Below are 17,500 nucleotides of genomic sequence, written 5' to 3'. Positions count from 1 at the left end.
GCTGTGTCACATGAATGGTTCTTAAAGTAATAAACTTTGAAATGAAAAAAACACAAGTCATGTAAAAAAAACATGGTGTTTACTTTTTGATATCAATTTAAATCTCAAAGCAGTTTGGCTAATGAAGATAAACAGGAGTGATACCTCAAACATCGAATACACAATCTTCACAGCCTACGTTCCATTCGATGAGATGACAAAACATTATAGCTAGTATTTATGTTATTTGAACACTGATAAACGTTGCAGGTAAATCAAGTAAATCCCAGTAAACAAACTAAAGACTTTATAAAGAAGTTGTGGCAACGTTCCCGATACATCGCCTGCTGAATGTGTCATTAACTCTCAGTCACAGCAGCTGATGGATGCTGTATTGAGAAACTAAAAGCAACATCAAATAGTATTTTCCTTCACTGTATACCTTTAGTGTGAGACATATGGTTCTGTCTCCAATATTGTCCACACCTGTCGCCATCTAAAAATAGCAGTGCGCTCTTAAACGCACGTCAAGACTTCACAGAAATGAAGCGAGGGAAAATGAAGTTAAACCAAGCGCTCGGCTCTGTTTTCTCCGAGGGGATATCTTCGTAGCAAAGTCAGTGTAGTTGTGTTTTGCCATGATTTTCAAGCCAAACGATGCTAGCGTGCATGCGCCAGCGTTGCTGTGACTCAGTTTCCAGGAAGTAAGCAGTGTTGCCTAAAATAAATGAATAAATCACGTTTTTTCGGTAATTAAATTTTTTTACGGTATTAGTAACCGTCTCGAATTTTTCCACGGTTTATCATTATACCGTTTAGTGTTACATCCCTAAACGATAGTAATGGATTTTGGACAGCACGATATACTAGGGCTGCAACCTGTAATTAATTAATCAATTAGAAAAGTGCTTGAATATATATTCTGTTGCGTTATGGGTTTAAAGAGAGTAACTAATAAAGAACGGATACAATCTGGAAAGCATAAAAGGTAAATAGGAGTAAAACCAGTTAGAAACAGAAAAAAGAAGGTAAAATGTAAATAAAAGGGTCACGAATACAAGATAAATATAAGGTAAAACAAGTTAAAAAGAAAGTAAAAGTAGTAATTCAAAGGTAAAACAAGTAAAAATGTATAACAAGCTAAAAACAAGTTAAATAGAAGGTAAAATAAGAGGTAAATTGAAGGTTATGGCAAGCAAAAAATATACAGACTGAGGCTATAAAGTGTGTTTCATCGGATTAATCGTAAAAACTAGTCAATAGATTAGTCGATTACTAAAATAATTAGTTGTAATCATTTTCAAGTACGCAGTGTACATTGTATATTTACCAAATTGAAAGTATGGAAGTGCGCAAATTTAAACACAGCCATGGCGAAACCTGTGCATGGCAAAAACTCACCTTGGAACGAAGCGACCCAGCGATGGCGCCGACATTCTGGCGTTTCGGGGAGTCCTGTGCCGTGCTCGCTCGCTGTTATCGCTGAAACACGGAGCAGTCAAATCAGCACAAGTTAAACCCACACACCAGCACAAACACAATGACATCCAGCAGCTAGAATGGACTCACTCCAACTCGTCAAAGTCCACGTCACTGTTGTCTATAGAGTTAGACGCATTACTCGCTGGCCCATCAGAAGATGAAGACATGGCCCGCAGGCGGTTCTGTTGGTAGCGGGGAGAGCGCTGGCGAATGCTGTCTCGCCTGGACAAATACTGGATCATTCTCTGGGCGTAGTACGCTGCGGGGGAGAGTCTGTACAGCACAGAGGACAAGGCTGCTTCAACATGTGTACTAGCGTGTGAGTTACCATGCCTGGCTAAATCAGGACAGTGTGAGTTGTTTGCACACCTGGCCGGGTCAGGGTAGATCGGGTGGTCTCTAGAGCTCGTCATGTCATAGCGAGACATTAGAGAAGATTCTAGAAGTCTCCTAAATGACAGACAGAAAAGGGTGTCTTTTCATATTAACCTAAAAACACATTAATTAACGTGAATGAAACAGTACCTCCTGAGGGAGTCTTCGTCTGGGGGGTCCACAGGCATTTCTTGGTTTAAGGCCTCTGGAGGCTCAGGGGGTCGGGCTGGAGCAGCCTGTCGGTACACCCTCTCCCACTGGGCCGTGTCCTGGTTGTACATCAGACCAACGGTCTGCTCGGTGGGCTGACCAGAGGACGAGACTAGTGGGAAGGCCACAGCCGATGCTCCTCCCCCTACAGGTAGAGGGCGCTGTCCGCTCTCCAGAGGCCCCCTCATGGCCTGCATTTGGCCATCCAACGCGTTTCTGCCGGGGTCTTGTTGCCAGGCGGGAGAGGACGGAGAGGCGGAGGAAGAGGAGGAGGGCTGGACATTGGAGGAGGAGGTGGAGGAGGTCTGGTTAGTGCGCTCCCAACGCTGAGAGTCGTGGTTAAAGGTCAGCAGGTTGTGACAAGCCCGGCAGCGGTTCAGGTGGCCGTGGGAGCTTGGGGGAGTGGCGTTGTTCTCCGGAGGGTGGGGTGTAGAGGGAGGAGGAGGGAGAGGAGGCTGGTAATGGATGATAGTGGGGGAGGATGAGGAAGTGGAGGACGAGGGTCTGGTTGGGTCTGAGTCCACATTGTTGTTCAGCAACTCTTGGCTCTGTTCTTGGTTTCCCTCACCCATGCCGACACCGCCCCCCATTGGCGGCTCCAGGTCATGCATGCGATCAAACTCCAGGAAGTAGCGGCTCAGGTTGCATCGCAACACGTTCCGGAAAGAGGCGGGGTTGCTGCGAGCGCCGTCCCAGAATGGGTGGTGACCGCTGCTGGTGTTGGCTCCGTCTCGAGAACCTGCGTCTCCCTGTTGGGGGAAGCCCCGCCCATCGCTAGCAGAGGTGTACACCGGAGAGTGGGAGGAGCCATCCTGCCGACGCAGCACCGACAGGAGGCTGACCGAGGAAGAGGAGGAGGTTCTGGGGGGAAGCATCCCTGGGCCGACTCCACTGTCCCTCATGCTTAACAAGTCATGAGTCCAGTCTGGTCCTGCTCTGGGGGTAGAGTTTGGCTCCACGCCACCAGGAGGCGGAGCGTTGAGAGAAGTGGCGGCACTGTAGTAGACAGAAGTAAAGGCTGAGGGGCGTTCTGATGGCTGCCTGGGTTCGGTGCGAGCCGACGAAAAAGACGAAGAAGTGGGGGGGTGGGAGGGGTCCGATGGTGACGCCCCAGTGGAGGCAGTGCTCATCAGCGAGGGGCCGCGATTGGTTGAGCAGTGACTGCACATGCATACCATTCCAAGGAAGCGAGTGCAGCCGAGGAAGGACGGCCCACGCTCCGTGTTGGAGAACGGGGCCAGGGGGGTGCCAGGAGACTCCCCCGCATGAGCCACATTGTCACTGAGGGGCCGGGGCGGCTCCCCCGTACCCTGTGTCCCCGGGGAGCGGGACGAGAGTATGTGCAGGAAGTTGTGGAGGATGGGAGTGCGGCGAACCGGTTGAGGCAAAAAGGAGCGCTGGCGGAAGTGGGGCATCTCCACGCTGTCCATGGGAACGTCGGCTTCGTCCTCGTTCTGAAAGACACTGCAAAGTTGGAGACAACCCGAGGACATTGCCCCACCCTAAGAATCAAATTACAACAATAAGAGGACTAACCTGCTGATTGGATGGATTGACGATGGCCGTCAACAGGTTGTGACCAAGCGGATCAAACCTTACCAACCTGATGGGCACACAAACACTTTAGTCATGTAATATAAGGACTTCATCATTTACATGTCATCTCAAACACCAGAATGTTAGCTAGTCACGGCTGCTAGGTCGGTCACACACACCTCACTCGCTCAGCGTCGCTGCCAGTCTTGACGGCTGCAAACGGTTCTGGTCGGCTCCAGTCCCAGAAGTGCAGCTCGTTGTTGGTAGCGATGAGGAGAAGCTGAGCAGTCGGGTGGAAGGCCAGCGAGGCGATGGCCACGTTGCTGTCAGTGTACCAACTCTCGCTACCGCCCTGCGCACACACACACAATCTTAATGTGCACATCAACATTGCGCTAAAAGCCTACCCGCTAACTGCTGATTTTGATACGGATTTGCTGTAGCACAATAAGCACAAAAAACAAAGTAACACAGTGGCACCCGATTAAATATGTGCTGATTATGTCACCAAACCTGTCTATGTAGACCAACTGGGCAAATCCCGGTCCACCGTGTTTTTATGAATGCCAAAAAAATGCCCGCTTAAAGAGGGACTGCACTTTTTGGGGAATTTTGCCTATCGTTCACAAACATTATGAAAGACATGACGACGGATGTTTTTTTTTTTTTAATGTATTCTAACTTGTAAATAAAAGTCAGCTAATGGCAGAGCCAATGGGAGGTCATCGATTCTGCCCATAAGCCCAATAAAAAAACATCTAAAAGCGCCAACAATACCCTATTTATATTTTATGAGCTAAGTATTAATGTTATTGTTATTATAAGCGCTAATACAGACAAACTATTTCGAGCTGCGCCGCGATCACAAGCTTGTGTGCCAGTCAGTACATGTCTATACACTGAATTAGTCTGACTTCTCAAATAGTTCGGCTCTAAATAAGCCTCCTGCAGCTCATGGAAACACAGATTATGTGATTGGAAACCAGATCTCTCAAGGCAGGAGAGCACCTTTGGTATCACGCATGCGCCAGTCTCAACGTACGGGATACACCCGGAAGCATATACAATTCAATAAAAACATCAAAAATTGTAATGAAGAGGATACTTTTTATTTGTTTCACAAATTTAAAAAAACAAAACATTTTGAAGTGCATCAATGGGAGAAAAAAAGAAAAGGGAAATTTATTTAAGAGAGTAGCTAAGGAAATGTAGAATGCCTGCTCAATTTGGACTTCCAAACAAAATAGGAATGGGATGAAATGGAATGAAGCAGGTATACTAAAGGCGAATAATAACGCATACACAAACCTCTTCACGCTGCATTTGTGCAAGCCAACTGATTCACTTTCTGCACAACTGGCAAGATAGTCCAGAACAATAGTAACCTTACTCTGGATATCAGTCGGGGCACAAACGGTCTTTTCCTTCGGATTTAAAACTCCATCAATCAATCCACAGAGCCTTTTGGAAGAACTTTAAGACATTCAAAAGTTTTGTTTCCGTGAATTTCTTCAGAAAATTCCTTCGAAAAAACTCTTCCGCCGGTCTTTCATTGCTTCCGACCTGCATCTGCCCAGATACATTCTTGGTAGTAGTGTCATGTTCGTAGCGCAATCCGAGATCATTTCTTGCTGCTGTCTGCTATTTAACATCAGCATAGCCATTAGAGACGTAGAATTCTTATGTGCCAAATTACAGCGGACATCAGTTAAAACAAGTTGTAAGGATTCGCAAATGGCTAGGGTGACGTCATAGGTCAACCGGAAAAGGAATTAATTTAACGGCACTAAAAGGAAATAGCGTCTCCCAGTGTTCGGGAGGCACATGGCGTACGACCAATATTATCATTAGAGAGAGTGCATGCACACTTGGGATTCACACGTAAGTGTGAAAATACAAAAAAAATAACTATTTGAGGAATGACACTAATTTAGTGCATGGAAACCGTGACTGTTGTCATGATTGACTTATCAGCTGTTTTCTCATTTCCTCGCTCGTCAAACTTTATTGTAGATCACAAATAATGCCCCTCACCTAGATATTAGGACGAGAACGTATTCCGACAAGTTGGTACACTTTGGCAGCCAATTTAAACCCAGAAATGGCAAGGACACAAAAAGACGCTTGGTTGCTCCCCCCTTTTCCAGGTTTATGAGTATATTCACATTTAGGCAGTCTAAATGGGAATATATGAACATCCTACCAGTCGGCATCTTATGTTGGCTCTCATAAGGTCTGCAGTGAGTTATAATCAGTGATGTAGTTGGTAAAAAAGGAAACGTGATGCGCTTTTGAAATTAATGCGCCGCGTATGCTTAAAATAATTAAAGTAAGTAAATATTAAATGTTATTATAAATGTGCCTGTTACTACATTACATATATACTCACATGATGTATATTAAACCTTAATGGAGGTGTTTGAATGTTTCTTTAAGGGCATCATAGGCTCCATTGTAAGGGGACTTTTGATCGCATTTATTTAATATATATAATGTACCGGTATATATAAAAAAAATACAGCTGTCGTCATGTCTTTCATACTGATTGTGAACGATAGGCCAAATCTTCAAAAAAGAGCAGTTCCCCTTTAAGTCAACCTCAACATACATGGTCGTCCGCTTTAGTCGACATAAAATCAAAGAGCCAGAGGGGTCATTTCTATGAAAAACCTGTTTATGTCGAGAAGTGTAAGTAGTATTAACTTCATTATTATTGCTAAGCAGCGTGAAACGCCAACATAACTCCCGTTGATCCAGGGTTTTTCCAGGATTGCCAAAATAACTGTGGCGGTAGGGGCGTGGTCACCATGACATCGTATATTTGCATAATTTGCTATGATTAAAAGATTTTCTTTAAAAAGACTAAAACATGTATACATACATTTAAAACAAATCTGTTAATAATATTTAGTATAACCATATATTTTTTATATAATATCGCTCTATTTTGAATTGTTGCTGCTTATTGTACTACAATGTACTTTGTTGAGGATTTGATTACGTGTTTATAGAGACTTTTTGTGATTTTTTCTTTATTAAAAATAATGAGCAACAAATCTAGTATCTTTTTTTCTGGTGTTATTGTAGACTGTATTCTTGTTTTAGAGACTCTACTCCTGTCCCTTGATATACCCGATGAAAAGTGAGCCACACCCGCTTGGCGCTGCTGCTCCAGTTGGACTTTCTCTCCTTAAAAGGCGCTACTATACTTTTAAAAATTGCATATTTTGTAGAGCGCTGTCCGCAGGTATATCTTGAATACATTAAAGTTACGTCCACATCGCAGACATGCTGACTCCGTTCCAGACAGCAGCATGCGTCTTGTTTACTTCATCACAAAATCCGGTTTCGGAAGCGCTGTGTTCGGTGATCCAAGTCTTTTTTCGGCGGACAGATTATTTGCGCACTAATGACTAGTGATGCACCGAAAATCTGTGCATCACTAGTCATTAGTGCGCAAATAATAGGCTATATATATATATATATATATATATATATATATCCATTCATACTGTAACAACCTGCTGGTGGTAATATTTTATGTTCGTGTGGTTTTTTTTGATGTTCAGTTTTCCCATGATCCCAAAAACATTGTCCGTGCCTGCAAGTGGATTGGCGGAGAATGAGGAAGTGTTATTGAAGCACGAGGACGAAAGTGTGTGCACGGGAGGTAAAACATGTTGGAATTAGGCCAGTTATTATCATGAAATTGGCAATAAAAGTACAACATAGCATCAGAGTTTGTGTGATTTCTACTGGAGGCTTCAATACATTATATTGCTTTAAATTTGGTTTCACGTAAAAAAAAAAAAGCGTATTTTCAAACTGTGGCAGCTATGAATTTGCCATGCCGGTGCGCCACATTAATTTTTGTTAATGGGGAACCCTGAAATGTCTACAAAGTGACTTCCTGTTTAGTGCAACATAAGCTTAAAAATAAAAGCATAGCAGTAATAACCAGGATTCTACCACAGAAAGTAACAGAACGCACCCACTGAAAAAAAAATAGGCAAGAAAGATTTGCACATGTACAAATGCTCTGTCATCATAGTCAAGGCATAAAAGGAAATTAGCGCAGATACTTTGTTAAACAAAAGTATACATTTCATATGAAAATACACAAATCTAAAAATAAAAGCCATTATAATGGTGATTTTTCTTTGACCAAAGTCACCAGTAATTGTGCAGACAATGGTTAGTTTCGGTTATGTCGACATAAACGGGTTCCACTCTAATGAGCTTTAAAAACTTTTTTTTTTTTAAAGGCTTTATTTACATAGATATTTTTCAAAGATGGCGGCCGACATATGCAGATTGAGTCTCCACCCCCCCTACTCACGTGCAAGTCCCAGATGCGAACTTCACCATCAAGGCACCCGGAGGCCACCAGGCCGGGAATGGTGGGGTGAAAGGTCACGCACCAGGGAGTTCTACGGTGGCCCACTAGAGAATGGAGGCACTTTCCAGTCTTGACTTCCGTGATGTAAATGTTGTGGTTGACGTGCGTGGAGGCCATGAGGGTCCTTCAGGAGCAACAAACACACAGCATTAACATTCCCCGAGGCAATAGTGGAACCATCCAAAAGAAAAAAACGTGTGCGTTGTCCTCACCGGTCGGGGCTGAAGGCCAACAGGAATGTGGATCTCGGGCTGTCGGGCAGCTCCACTTTCTGCGCAGAAACAGAAAGTTGCTCAGCACAGCAGAAGGGCCACAAGACGATGCAGACAACGGCATCCTCACCTGACTCTGCCACTTCATCGAGCGCACTTTCTCCTCCACGAGCAGCTGGAGGAGGCGCTGCGAGCCGCACGTCTGCCAGCCGCGCTCCCGCCTGGACAGGATGTGCACCGAGTTTCTGGGAGAGGACGCCATGATCAGTGGTAAGGGTCGTCGACCTCGTCTAAGCTGGAAGAGTGGGGGGAGGGCAGGGTGTCGTTACACGACAGGATGTTCTGTAGCGTCCTGATCCGACCCACTTTCTGCTGGACACACACATACACACAATGAGGTACTTTAACATATACAGGAATTGTTTTGTTTCCATTCAAGTCAATGTGTCGATTTCCACCGTTACGAACCCATTGCGCACGCCGACGACATGCCCGTGCCATAACGCATCCCTGCTCAAAATATACGCAGAGCTTCTATATTTGCCAGACGGCGCAACAAGGCAGATCAATTTAGCTAAAATCTGCTTGTGTGGGACAGTCATGCACAAAGTAAATAAATTATCTGATTTACAGTACAGGCAAAAGTTTGGGCACACCTTCTCATTCAATGAGTCTTCTTTATTTTCATGACTATTTACATTATAGATTGTCACTGAAGGCATCAAAACTGTGAATGAACACATGCGGAGTTATGTACGGTACTTAACAAAAAAGGTGAAATAACTGAAAACATGTTTTATATTGTGGTTTCTTCAAAATAGCCACCCTTTGCTCTGATTACTGTTTTGCACACTCTTGGCATTCTCTCGATGAGCTTCAAGAGGTAGTCACCTGAAATGGTTTTCACTTCATAGGTGTGCTTCATAGTTTTGATGCCTTCAGTTAAAATCTACAATGTAAATTGCCACAAAAAAACAAAGAAAACACATTGAATAGGAAGGCGTGTCCAAACTTTTGGTCTGTACTGTAATTTCAAAACAAAATACTCCGTGTTCAAAGCGGATCGTATTTTACACTTTGAAACATCCTAATGGGCAGGAACGGACCCTTAAGTCAACTTGTCCAAGGTTTTTAGATGTAATTTCACCTCTATGACACAAATGGATGAGGACTTGCTGATTCCGGAGGTCCAAAATCAAAGAATCACATTACAGGCATATCTTGGACAGCTGTTTGGGGGCCTGTGTCAAATGCCAGCTGATAGGGGGCTGGGGAAGCAGGGGAGTGGTTAGCGGGAGTTGAATGAGAAGTGTGCGTGTATAACGCTAACCAGGGATGATGTTACTGTTGTGTTGTTAATTGCTACAAATAGAAAAATTAAGTTGTCGTTCTGCAAGGCAAAAAAGGTTGTCTTTTCCTCGGGTCAAGTCACTGCCATCACAGACAGACTGTGGGTAGGCAAATCTCATGACATTCCGCGGTGTTGCTGTTCAGCAGCCGTTACGGATTTCAAATGGAAGGACCAGGTATATTTGCTTCAGCTCCTCTGGAACGACAGAATAAACCGGTAAACCCTTATAACGTGATTTAGCGCGAATTTGCGAGATCTCGTAAAAGTCTACGCTATTTTGCTGCACGGCGGAAGTCGCAACAATATTAAAAGATTCTCATTTCAAGAAGGGTGTATAAAAAAAGTTTGTCCCCAACATGATCACAACAGAAAATAATTGAGAACCACTGCACTGGCATGTCCTTTCTGCCCTAAAAAGCAGGGCGTTTTTCCTTGCCTCTGTTGCCAAAATTCTTGCTCTAGTTGTTTTGACATTTTCTTGACACATGTGACAACCTCCTCACAAGGCCTTCAGAGAAATATTGTCTTCAAATGGTGCTACAGAAATAAAATGCTCAGTGACGGTTGAATAAACCCACTTACACCAAATATATAAGAGATACAAAGTATGCCGCCATGTCAAATTAATTGAAAGGCTGGAAAAAAGCACAATGCAAACATTCAGTCCTATTTTTCGAATGGCTGGTGACACTGTAGAGTACTTTCAATGGCCAATTAAGAGTCATTTACTACATTCATATACTATGTACTGAAGAGTAGTGTTTCTGTGCATTGCTGGCTAATTTGGCATCATTCATCGACTTCCATCAAATGGTGGTGCACTGCATCACAGGTTAAAGACACACACACACAAACACACACAGACATTTATAGAATGACACAATGAGCAATCATATGATTTGAATGTAAACCTCACATTAGCTCCCAGAAGAAATAATAAACATTCGTCGATTGAAACCCGCTCCAAAGACCGCTCCCCCTCTGCCCCCCATCAAGTGTTTTTTAAGCATTTACATGACTTAGCTTTTGAAGTTGACTTCAACATTTGTATGTTTAATGAAAACAAGTTATAGTATGCGGCGCACTGTTAAGAGTGCACGGTTAGATTGGACAAGTCGTGATGAAGATGATGTTTAAAGTAGAGGCCTACCTTTCTTCATCTTTGGGAGCTGCTAACGTTAGCCACTTAGCTAGCTTTGGCCTAAACGGACATAAAAAAATGTAAATCTAAAATCGGCGATTTATTTTGCTGATGAAGAACGGCGTCCACCTGCACGAATGGACAGCATTCGTGTTTCGGGGGAAGGCAAAGTAGAATAGTTAGCTAAGGCATTGGTCCACTGTTTAGACTTGCTGCCCGACGCCGAATTGCTACTGCGTAGCTAGCTAGCTGCTAGCCGCACGCAGGTCTACTAACAGAGCACCGAGTACTACTCATCGAACGCAACGTAAGCCCGACTCTCATTCAGAAAAAAAAAAAAAATTCAGACTCCAGTTCCAAACTAATTTTTGCACTAACCAACTATTGTGGAAACAGGTTTATGCAGAGAATATCAGATGGTGAGAGGATTTACATTAATCTTTAATTGACTACTAAGACTAGAACTTTACAAAACAAAAAAGGAAATATATGCATTTAGGGCAGGTGTGTACAAAAGTACACAGAAAAGATGGAGAGTCCCTCTGATATGTATAATTACAATTATTATATATATATATATATATATATATATATATATATATATATATATATATATGTGAGTGTGAATGTTGTCTGTCTATCCGTGTTGGCCCTGCGATGAGGTGGCGACTTGTCCAGGGTGTACCCCGCCTTCCGCCCGATTGTAGCTGAGATAGGCTCCAGCGCCCCCCGCGACCCCAAAAGGGAATAAGCGGTAGAAAATGGATGGATGGATATATATCAGTGACGTGCGGTGAGGTTGATGGCTGGTGAGGCACTGACTTCATCACAGTCAGATTTACAAACATATGAACCCTAAAGAGTATCTTATTGACCATTTGATTGGCAGCAGTTAACGGGTTGTGTTTAAAAGCTCATACCAGTATTCTTCCCTGCTTGGCACTCAGCATTAAGGGTTGGAATTGGGGGTTAAATCACCAACAATTATTCCCAGGCGCGGCGCCGCTGCTGCCCACTGCTCCCCTCACCTCCCAGGGGGTGATCAAGGGATGGGTTAAATGCAGAGGACAAATTTCACCACACCTAGTGTGTACGTGTGACAATCATTGGTACTTTAACTTAACTTTAACTTTACACATACAACTGTAGCACACAAAAAAGCACATTTAATTTAAAAAAATGTTATTATGGTCTTACCTTTACTTATAAGTGCGGGAACAGTGGTGTTCGTGTTGGAGGAGTTGTGAATGAATGAAATATGAAATCTGTGCTGCAGTCTGCAGGTGTACCTAATGTGTCCCTGCAGTCGTTCACGGCTCCTCCGGCGCGAGCATTGTTGTTTTTGCACTTTTTGGCTTCTTATTAAGTGACTCTTTTTGGGTGGATTCGGTCTTGCACGTGGAGGGTTTGGGTGTGGGCTTTGGTTGGTGTGGCGCTCCCGTCGGGGGGTGCATTCTGCGGCGGAGGTGCATTAACCGGCACCAAGAGGCGGGATTACTGCGAGCCTCACACAGTGCGTCTTCGCAGCAGTTTTATGATTGCTCAGCACAAGAAATACGTTACACACATACAGTTGTTGACAAAATACACTGTACATTATATACCTCAGGTAACTAAACTATGGAAATGTATAATATAATTCATATAGCAATACGGTCTCACTGCACAGCAGGCCAGCAGTTAGCCGAGTCCGCAATCCATGTTGAGGCACAACTGAGTGACGTGCCTCAACTGGCTGCTGATCACCGCACCGTCTCTTCTCAGTATTTGAACGGCAAATGTGAAAATTCTGCGATTTTGAATAAAAATAATCTAAAACTGGTGAAGTTAAATGGAAAATAACTTTATAGTATAATCACTGAATACATATAACAATTTAATAAATTTTTTTTCTTTCCATGATGGCAGGTGAGGCGGGGCCTCACCTGCCTCCAGTGACCGCACGTCACTGATATATATATATATATATATATACCGGTACATGTAATATAGTATATATTTTTTTTATTTTGTAAAAGGCCTATACAAAACATTATGTATATTATTTAAAAACAAAGTTTTGTGGTTGTATTTATTTTATGGTATAGTATTAGTAGTTAACTTTTTTATGTCATACGTTTTTTGTTAAATTTTTTAAAATGTTTTGTTGAAATTTATTTATGTAATATGCAAAAAAAAAATAAAAATAAAAAAATCTACAGGCCTCAAATGGCCTCGGGCCGCACTCTTGACAGCCCTTTATTTGGATCAACCATCTTTGTCTTCTTCAAAAGCACTATAGAAATGTTATGTATTATTATTTAAAGGAAACTCTTTGATGTTAGTTATCCTGAATGCAAATAGGGTTTATACAAATAATGTGAAAAAATCAAATTTTGTGTTGCGATTCTCAAATGTAATGTTTATTCATTTATGTCAGTGTTTGACTCATTGAAATATTTTATTATTGTTGCAAAGACACAAAGATAGCAAATAACTACATTTGTCTGCAGAGCTCCTTCTAAACCACTTCACTTGCTCGTACATCATCAAAGTCAGAGACATTATACAATTATATGGATTTTTGTTAAACGTGATAACAAGAGAGAGAAAATGGGGTGGGAGGGAGAATTTCTTTGTCCAAAACATTTTATAGGACAAACTACGCTAGCTATATGTAGCCTAAATAGACTAATCGGATGTAGCTAAAACTAGCCAAGTTCAAGTAACGTAGTTTAGATAAATTAATTGTACATAATGTAAACTAGCTGTGTAAGTAGCTAAAATGGAGTGTATCTAATAAAGCAGGCTAATTAAAGCTAGCTAACTAATGGCTAACTGCTAACGATGGCACTGACAAAAAACAGACAGTCGAGTTGGCAGTAGTTCATTCAGTGTGAAAAGACCCATTGGTGTCCCCTGAGCAAGGCACTGACAAGCTGGTCGTTTGACCTCCAGTCCACTTTGCTTAGACAAATCAAGTGGCACTCCTGCAAGTCTTCAGAAGTTTTCCTTATAGAAGTTGAAGCCAAAGTTTTCACACTGAGCTTTGATGACTTTAGCCAATGCAGGAGAACCGCAATAGAACACGTGTACTTTGCCTTTCTTCTCTTCTGAAATCTTCTGGAACACCTAGGGACAACAATAGGAAGAAGAGGTAATCTGTCTAGCTCCATCTCTTTGGACGCTCACAAAGCTCCTCAACTCAGTGTTGTCCCACCTTCCCCCACTCGGGTCGTCCAGGTTGAGTTCTGGTCCTCAGGCCAGTGATGGAGTCACACTTCTCTTTCTTGGCCAGCAGGTCCAGCGCCATCTGTAGGCCGATGGCCTTCATGTCGTTCTTACACAAGGCGGACGTCATGTACATGTGCATCTCCAGGAAGCGCCCTGCCGCACGACACAAAAAGGTTGAGGTCCAGTGATGAGCTTCACGGCACGGCATAGTCACGACTCACCCTCGGGCTCCTCGTCGGCTTGGTCCATCTCCAGTTTGGTCAGGAGGCTGACGAACCACTCGAAGGACTTCTGGTCCCGGTTGATCCAGATGAAGTCCACCTAAAAGATAGGTAAACACTGAGTCGCACTCGGCAGTGTGCTGAGTTGACGGCTGCATGACTTACTTTGCGAAGATCCATTTCGCTGTCATTGATGTTCTCGCACCATGAGTAGTTGCAGTTCGGACAGTTCTGCTTCCTGCGCCGGTACCTGTACCCACAGGCACAAGGTGTCGTGAAGGCTGATGTAGGTGGGATAAGAAGTTCTTACCTGTACATGATGCTTTGCAGGATGGAGGCGAAGGGTGTGATGCCAATGCCTGCTCCGATCAGAACAGCGTGCTCTGACGCAAAGATCTGTCTGGTGGGGGTCCCGTATGGACCATCCACGTAACACTGATATGTGATGTGAAGAAGGTCACATTATCCTCAGGATCAAAGGGGTTAAAGTAGACATTTTGCTCACCTTGATATTGCAGAAGCGATGATTCTCTCCAAACGTTGCAGAAACCTTCAAAAGCATACAAAACAGCGTCGGCGGGTCCAGCAAGCTGATTGGCACTGATTGGTCACTTGATCTACCTCTTTTAGGGGTGGGGCCTCGCCTCTTTCTGCGGGCCCCAGCTCATCGGAAGGAAGAGGATCTTGCGACGAGGTTGCAGGGGCCACGCCGGTCGGGGAGCCATTCTGACGATACATAGTCAGCTCGACGGTGGTGTCCTCATTGGACGCCACGGTGGCATTAAAATGCGACGAGCTGAACATATCATCCTAGAAGGAATAGGAAGACCAATATGAAGTACTATAGAAGTGGCGGCGGAACGTCTCCTTGAGTGTTTTTTACTGGAGTTTTCATCAGTGGTCTGCTGCGCAAACTTGCTGCCAGCCTCCTTGGACTTGGCACTGGACTCTGAGGCTGCCTGAAGTACTCGTACAGGCGGTTGGTCCACTGGCCCATCGAACGGATGTGCAGCCACAGACTATCTGCAGTTTAAAGGTCACCATGCGAACAAACTCAAGAGGCTGAACACTAATAAGTTGCAAAAATGATGTTGTCCTGAAAGACAGACCCGATTGTTCCGGAGCGCTGCTGATGGTGAACGGATGCCACTCGTACTTGGCGATGACCGGAATGTTGATGTAGACGTAATCTCCCGGCTTGAATTGAAAAAACTGTGGACGCTTGATGACGAGATGAGTCACCTGCATGACGGTGACACCACACATTAGCCCAAATTAGCCACATTTTAGCCTAGATTTGAGTATCACTACAGTGTTGCCAACCAGGCGGTTCCAAATAAGAGGTTACCATGTTAAAATGTCCGACCATCAGAATGACCCATGATGTCACCAATAATGTCACAGAGAGGTACGCACCTTGGACGGCAGCAGGTTGACTTCCACTATGTACAGACCTCCCATGCGGGACACAGCAATTCCAATAATCTTCTCCAGCAGGAATACCAGTCCCGGAACAACAAACCACTTCCAGAAGTTGGCGCAGTGGATCATAAGCAGTGACCACACCCACACGTAGGACAGGTGGGACCAGTAGAACACCTGCAAGGTCGAAACAGAAATCAATTCAGAAGCGTTTGACGACAGCGACAACAGCGAGAAAATGAAGTCCTCGTGGAAACGGCCACCCCCCAGCTTTGTGGCGGCTTCTTACTTCAAAATGGCCGCTGCGTCGTACGAAGGTGCTGGAGCACAGCACCATGAGGCAGATCACCACCTGAAGAACCACCCCGGTAAGTGAGGCCGTACCCTTGACCCAGCCGATCCCAGGCCGTGTGGTGAGAATGTATTCCCAAAGACTAAAGCCGCTGTGCTCCGACAGCTGGGCTGAAACACGCAAACAAACAGCTGGTGTTGTCTTTGTCTACATGTACCGTAGCTGGGGTGTACATACCAAAGTTGAAAACATGTGCAGTTGTGTGTACGAGGGTGTAGCCGAGGATGGCGCAGCCCACAATCTGATGTAATAGGATGTTCTGGTCTAGAGGCAAGACCTTCACCACCCACGTGGCCCTCAACCATGTGAGACAGCGACGCAGCATCAGGACCTGCAAAAGAAAGGCAGGCATGATAGAAAACGTTCCTTCCTGTCAGGTCCGGCTCACTTCCCACCGTCTGTTACCATGACAAAGGTGCAGTTGAAGTTGAGACACTGTCCGCAACCTTTAGCCAGCATGTAGCAGGCGCTGCCGTGGCGATGCTGCAGGACGGCGCCGACGAAAAGCATGAGGCTGAGACAGGTGTAGCCGCACAGGAAGAAGAGCTTGCGACTGTTGTTGTGCCAGTAGGCTCGCGTCAAGTAGCGAGGAGTCTGACGTTTCTTCTGGTCCACATCTGGAGGCTTGAGCCAGTTGGCAGCACTAGCAAGTTCAACATATATCAATAGTCATTGACGCGCCGACCCCTCTGCAAACATCAACACCCTTGAGGAGAATTTTTCCACCTGATGGTTAGGTTCTCCATCACTTCCGGAAAGTTCTCCAGCTCAGCCTTGAGCTCCTCGAAGGTGATGGCGCCACTGTTGTCTTTGTCGGCAGACTCAAAGAGCGCCAATGTCAAGTCGTCTAGTTTCTCCTCTGGCAGAGAGATGGCGCTCTCACGCAGGCACGACTTCAGAACTGTGCGCAGCTCGTCCGGATCGATTGAACCGCTTCCTGTGTAACACCCCAACTTCTCAGTTTTGTTATCGTACAGTATGTGTGTACCTGCAGATGCAGTTTTCACCGTCCACATCGTAGACCTGGAAGAGGAACTTGAGCTTGTCTGTCTCGCTGCCGTGTATGAGCAGTTCCAGAGCCTCCAGGAGCTCGTCCAAGCTGATGGAGCTGCTCCCATCGGAGTCGAAGAGCGCAAAGAAACGCTCGGCAAAGAAAGACTGCGATGCGACACAAAGGTCACATTGTGAGTCAAAGCTGTTTCGACACATGTCACAGGACAGGACTGACCTCTTTGACCTTGAGGGCGGTTTTGAACTCTTCCAAGTCGATTTCCTTGTCGTCTCCTGCGATGCTTTCAAACTGTTTGGTCACCCAGTCCAGCCAGCGTGCATCCTCGTCCGCACTCATGGCGACACGCTGACGCAACCACCGTGTCCCCCCGAAGCACCTGCTGTTGGCTGCAGGCTGATCAGAACACAACCGAGATATTGTGGACAAGACTCTAGAGCACATGGGTCTGTGAGAATCACTGTAGCCTAGTACGGTTACGTCTGAACCGCATGAGAATAAAACATGAACAGAAACCAAGCCGAGATCATGTCAGTCTAGAAGACATGAGCTCCATCTAGTTGTATGCCAAAGAATGACTTGATTAAAGTACAGTGTT

At 44.7% G+C, this 17,500-nt stretch overlaps 2 protein-coding genes across 4 annotated transcripts in view; both read right to left on the bottom strand.

Annotated features, from left to right (window-relative positions):
- Positions 1–10,972, bottom strand: part of ambra1b (autophagy/beclin-1 regulator 1b) — a 20,268-nt gene extending 9,296 nt beyond the window's left edge. The window contains exons 1-10 of one of the 3 annotated variants that reach the window (XM_061924972.2): positions 10,695–10,972; positions 8,324–8,565; positions 8,194–8,252; positions 7,922–8,105; positions 3,762–3,934; positions 3,583–3,649; positions 1,987–3,500; positions 1,831–1,911; positions 1,549–1,734; positions 1,381–1,461 (exon numbers count right to left, since the gene is read on the bottom strand). In XM_061924972.2, coding sequence (XP_061780956.2) covers positions 1,381–1,461; positions 1,549–1,734; positions 1,831–1,911; positions 1,987–3,500; positions 3,583–3,649; positions 3,762–3,934; positions 7,922–8,105; positions 8,194–8,252; positions 8,324–8,455 — 2,477 coding nt within the window. In that variant the 5' untranslated portion in view covers positions 8,456–8,565; positions 10,695–10,972. Of the gene's footprint in view, positions 1–1,380; positions 1,462–1,548; positions 1,912–1,986; positions 3,501–3,582; positions 3,650–3,761; positions 3,935–7,921; positions 8,106–8,193; positions 8,253–8,323; positions 8,566–10,694 lie in introns of all 3 variants that reach the window. The other 2 variants (XM_061924968.2, XM_061924970.2) reach the window with 2 other exon arrangements.
- Positions 10,973–13,535: 2,563 nt separating this feature from the next.
- Positions 13,536–17,500, bottom strand: part of nox5 (NADPH oxidase, EF-hand calcium binding domain 5) — a 17,849-nt gene continuing 13,884 nt past the window's right edge. Inside the window, 16 exon segments of the mRNA XM_072911857.1 lie at positions 13,536–13,796; positions 13,885–14,051; positions 14,120–14,219; positions 14,285–14,369; positions 14,430–14,554; positions 14,625–14,669; positions 14,741–14,929; positions 15,003–15,142; positions 15,229–15,361; positions 15,536–15,718; positions 15,831–15,989; positions 16,051–16,224; positions 16,299–16,536; positions 16,620–16,901; positions 16,903–17,051; positions 17,122–17,298. Of these exon segments, the coding sequence (XP_072767958.1) occupies positions 13,665–13,796; positions 13,885–14,051; positions 14,120–14,219; positions 14,285–14,369; positions 14,430–14,554; positions 14,625–14,669; positions 14,741–14,929; positions 15,003–15,142; positions 15,229–15,361; positions 15,536–15,718; positions 15,831–15,989; positions 16,051–16,224; positions 16,299–16,536; positions 16,620–16,901; positions 16,903–17,051; positions 17,122–17,241 (2,421 nt within the window). The 5' untranslated portion in view covers positions 17,242–17,298 and the 3' untranslated portion in view covers positions 13,536–13,664.

The sequence above is a fragment of the Nerophis lumbriciformis genome, linkage group LG29 (genome assembly GCF_033978685.3).
Source record: "Nerophis lumbriciformis linkage group LG29, RoL_Nlum_v2.1, whole genome shotgun sequence".
Taxonomy (NCBI): domain Eukaryota; kingdom Metazoa; phylum Chordata; class Actinopteri; order Syngnathiformes; family Syngnathidae; genus Nerophis; species Nerophis lumbriciformis.
Note: the sequence above shows the minus strand (reverse complement) of the source record. Positions and strands in the feature narration are given on the sequence as shown.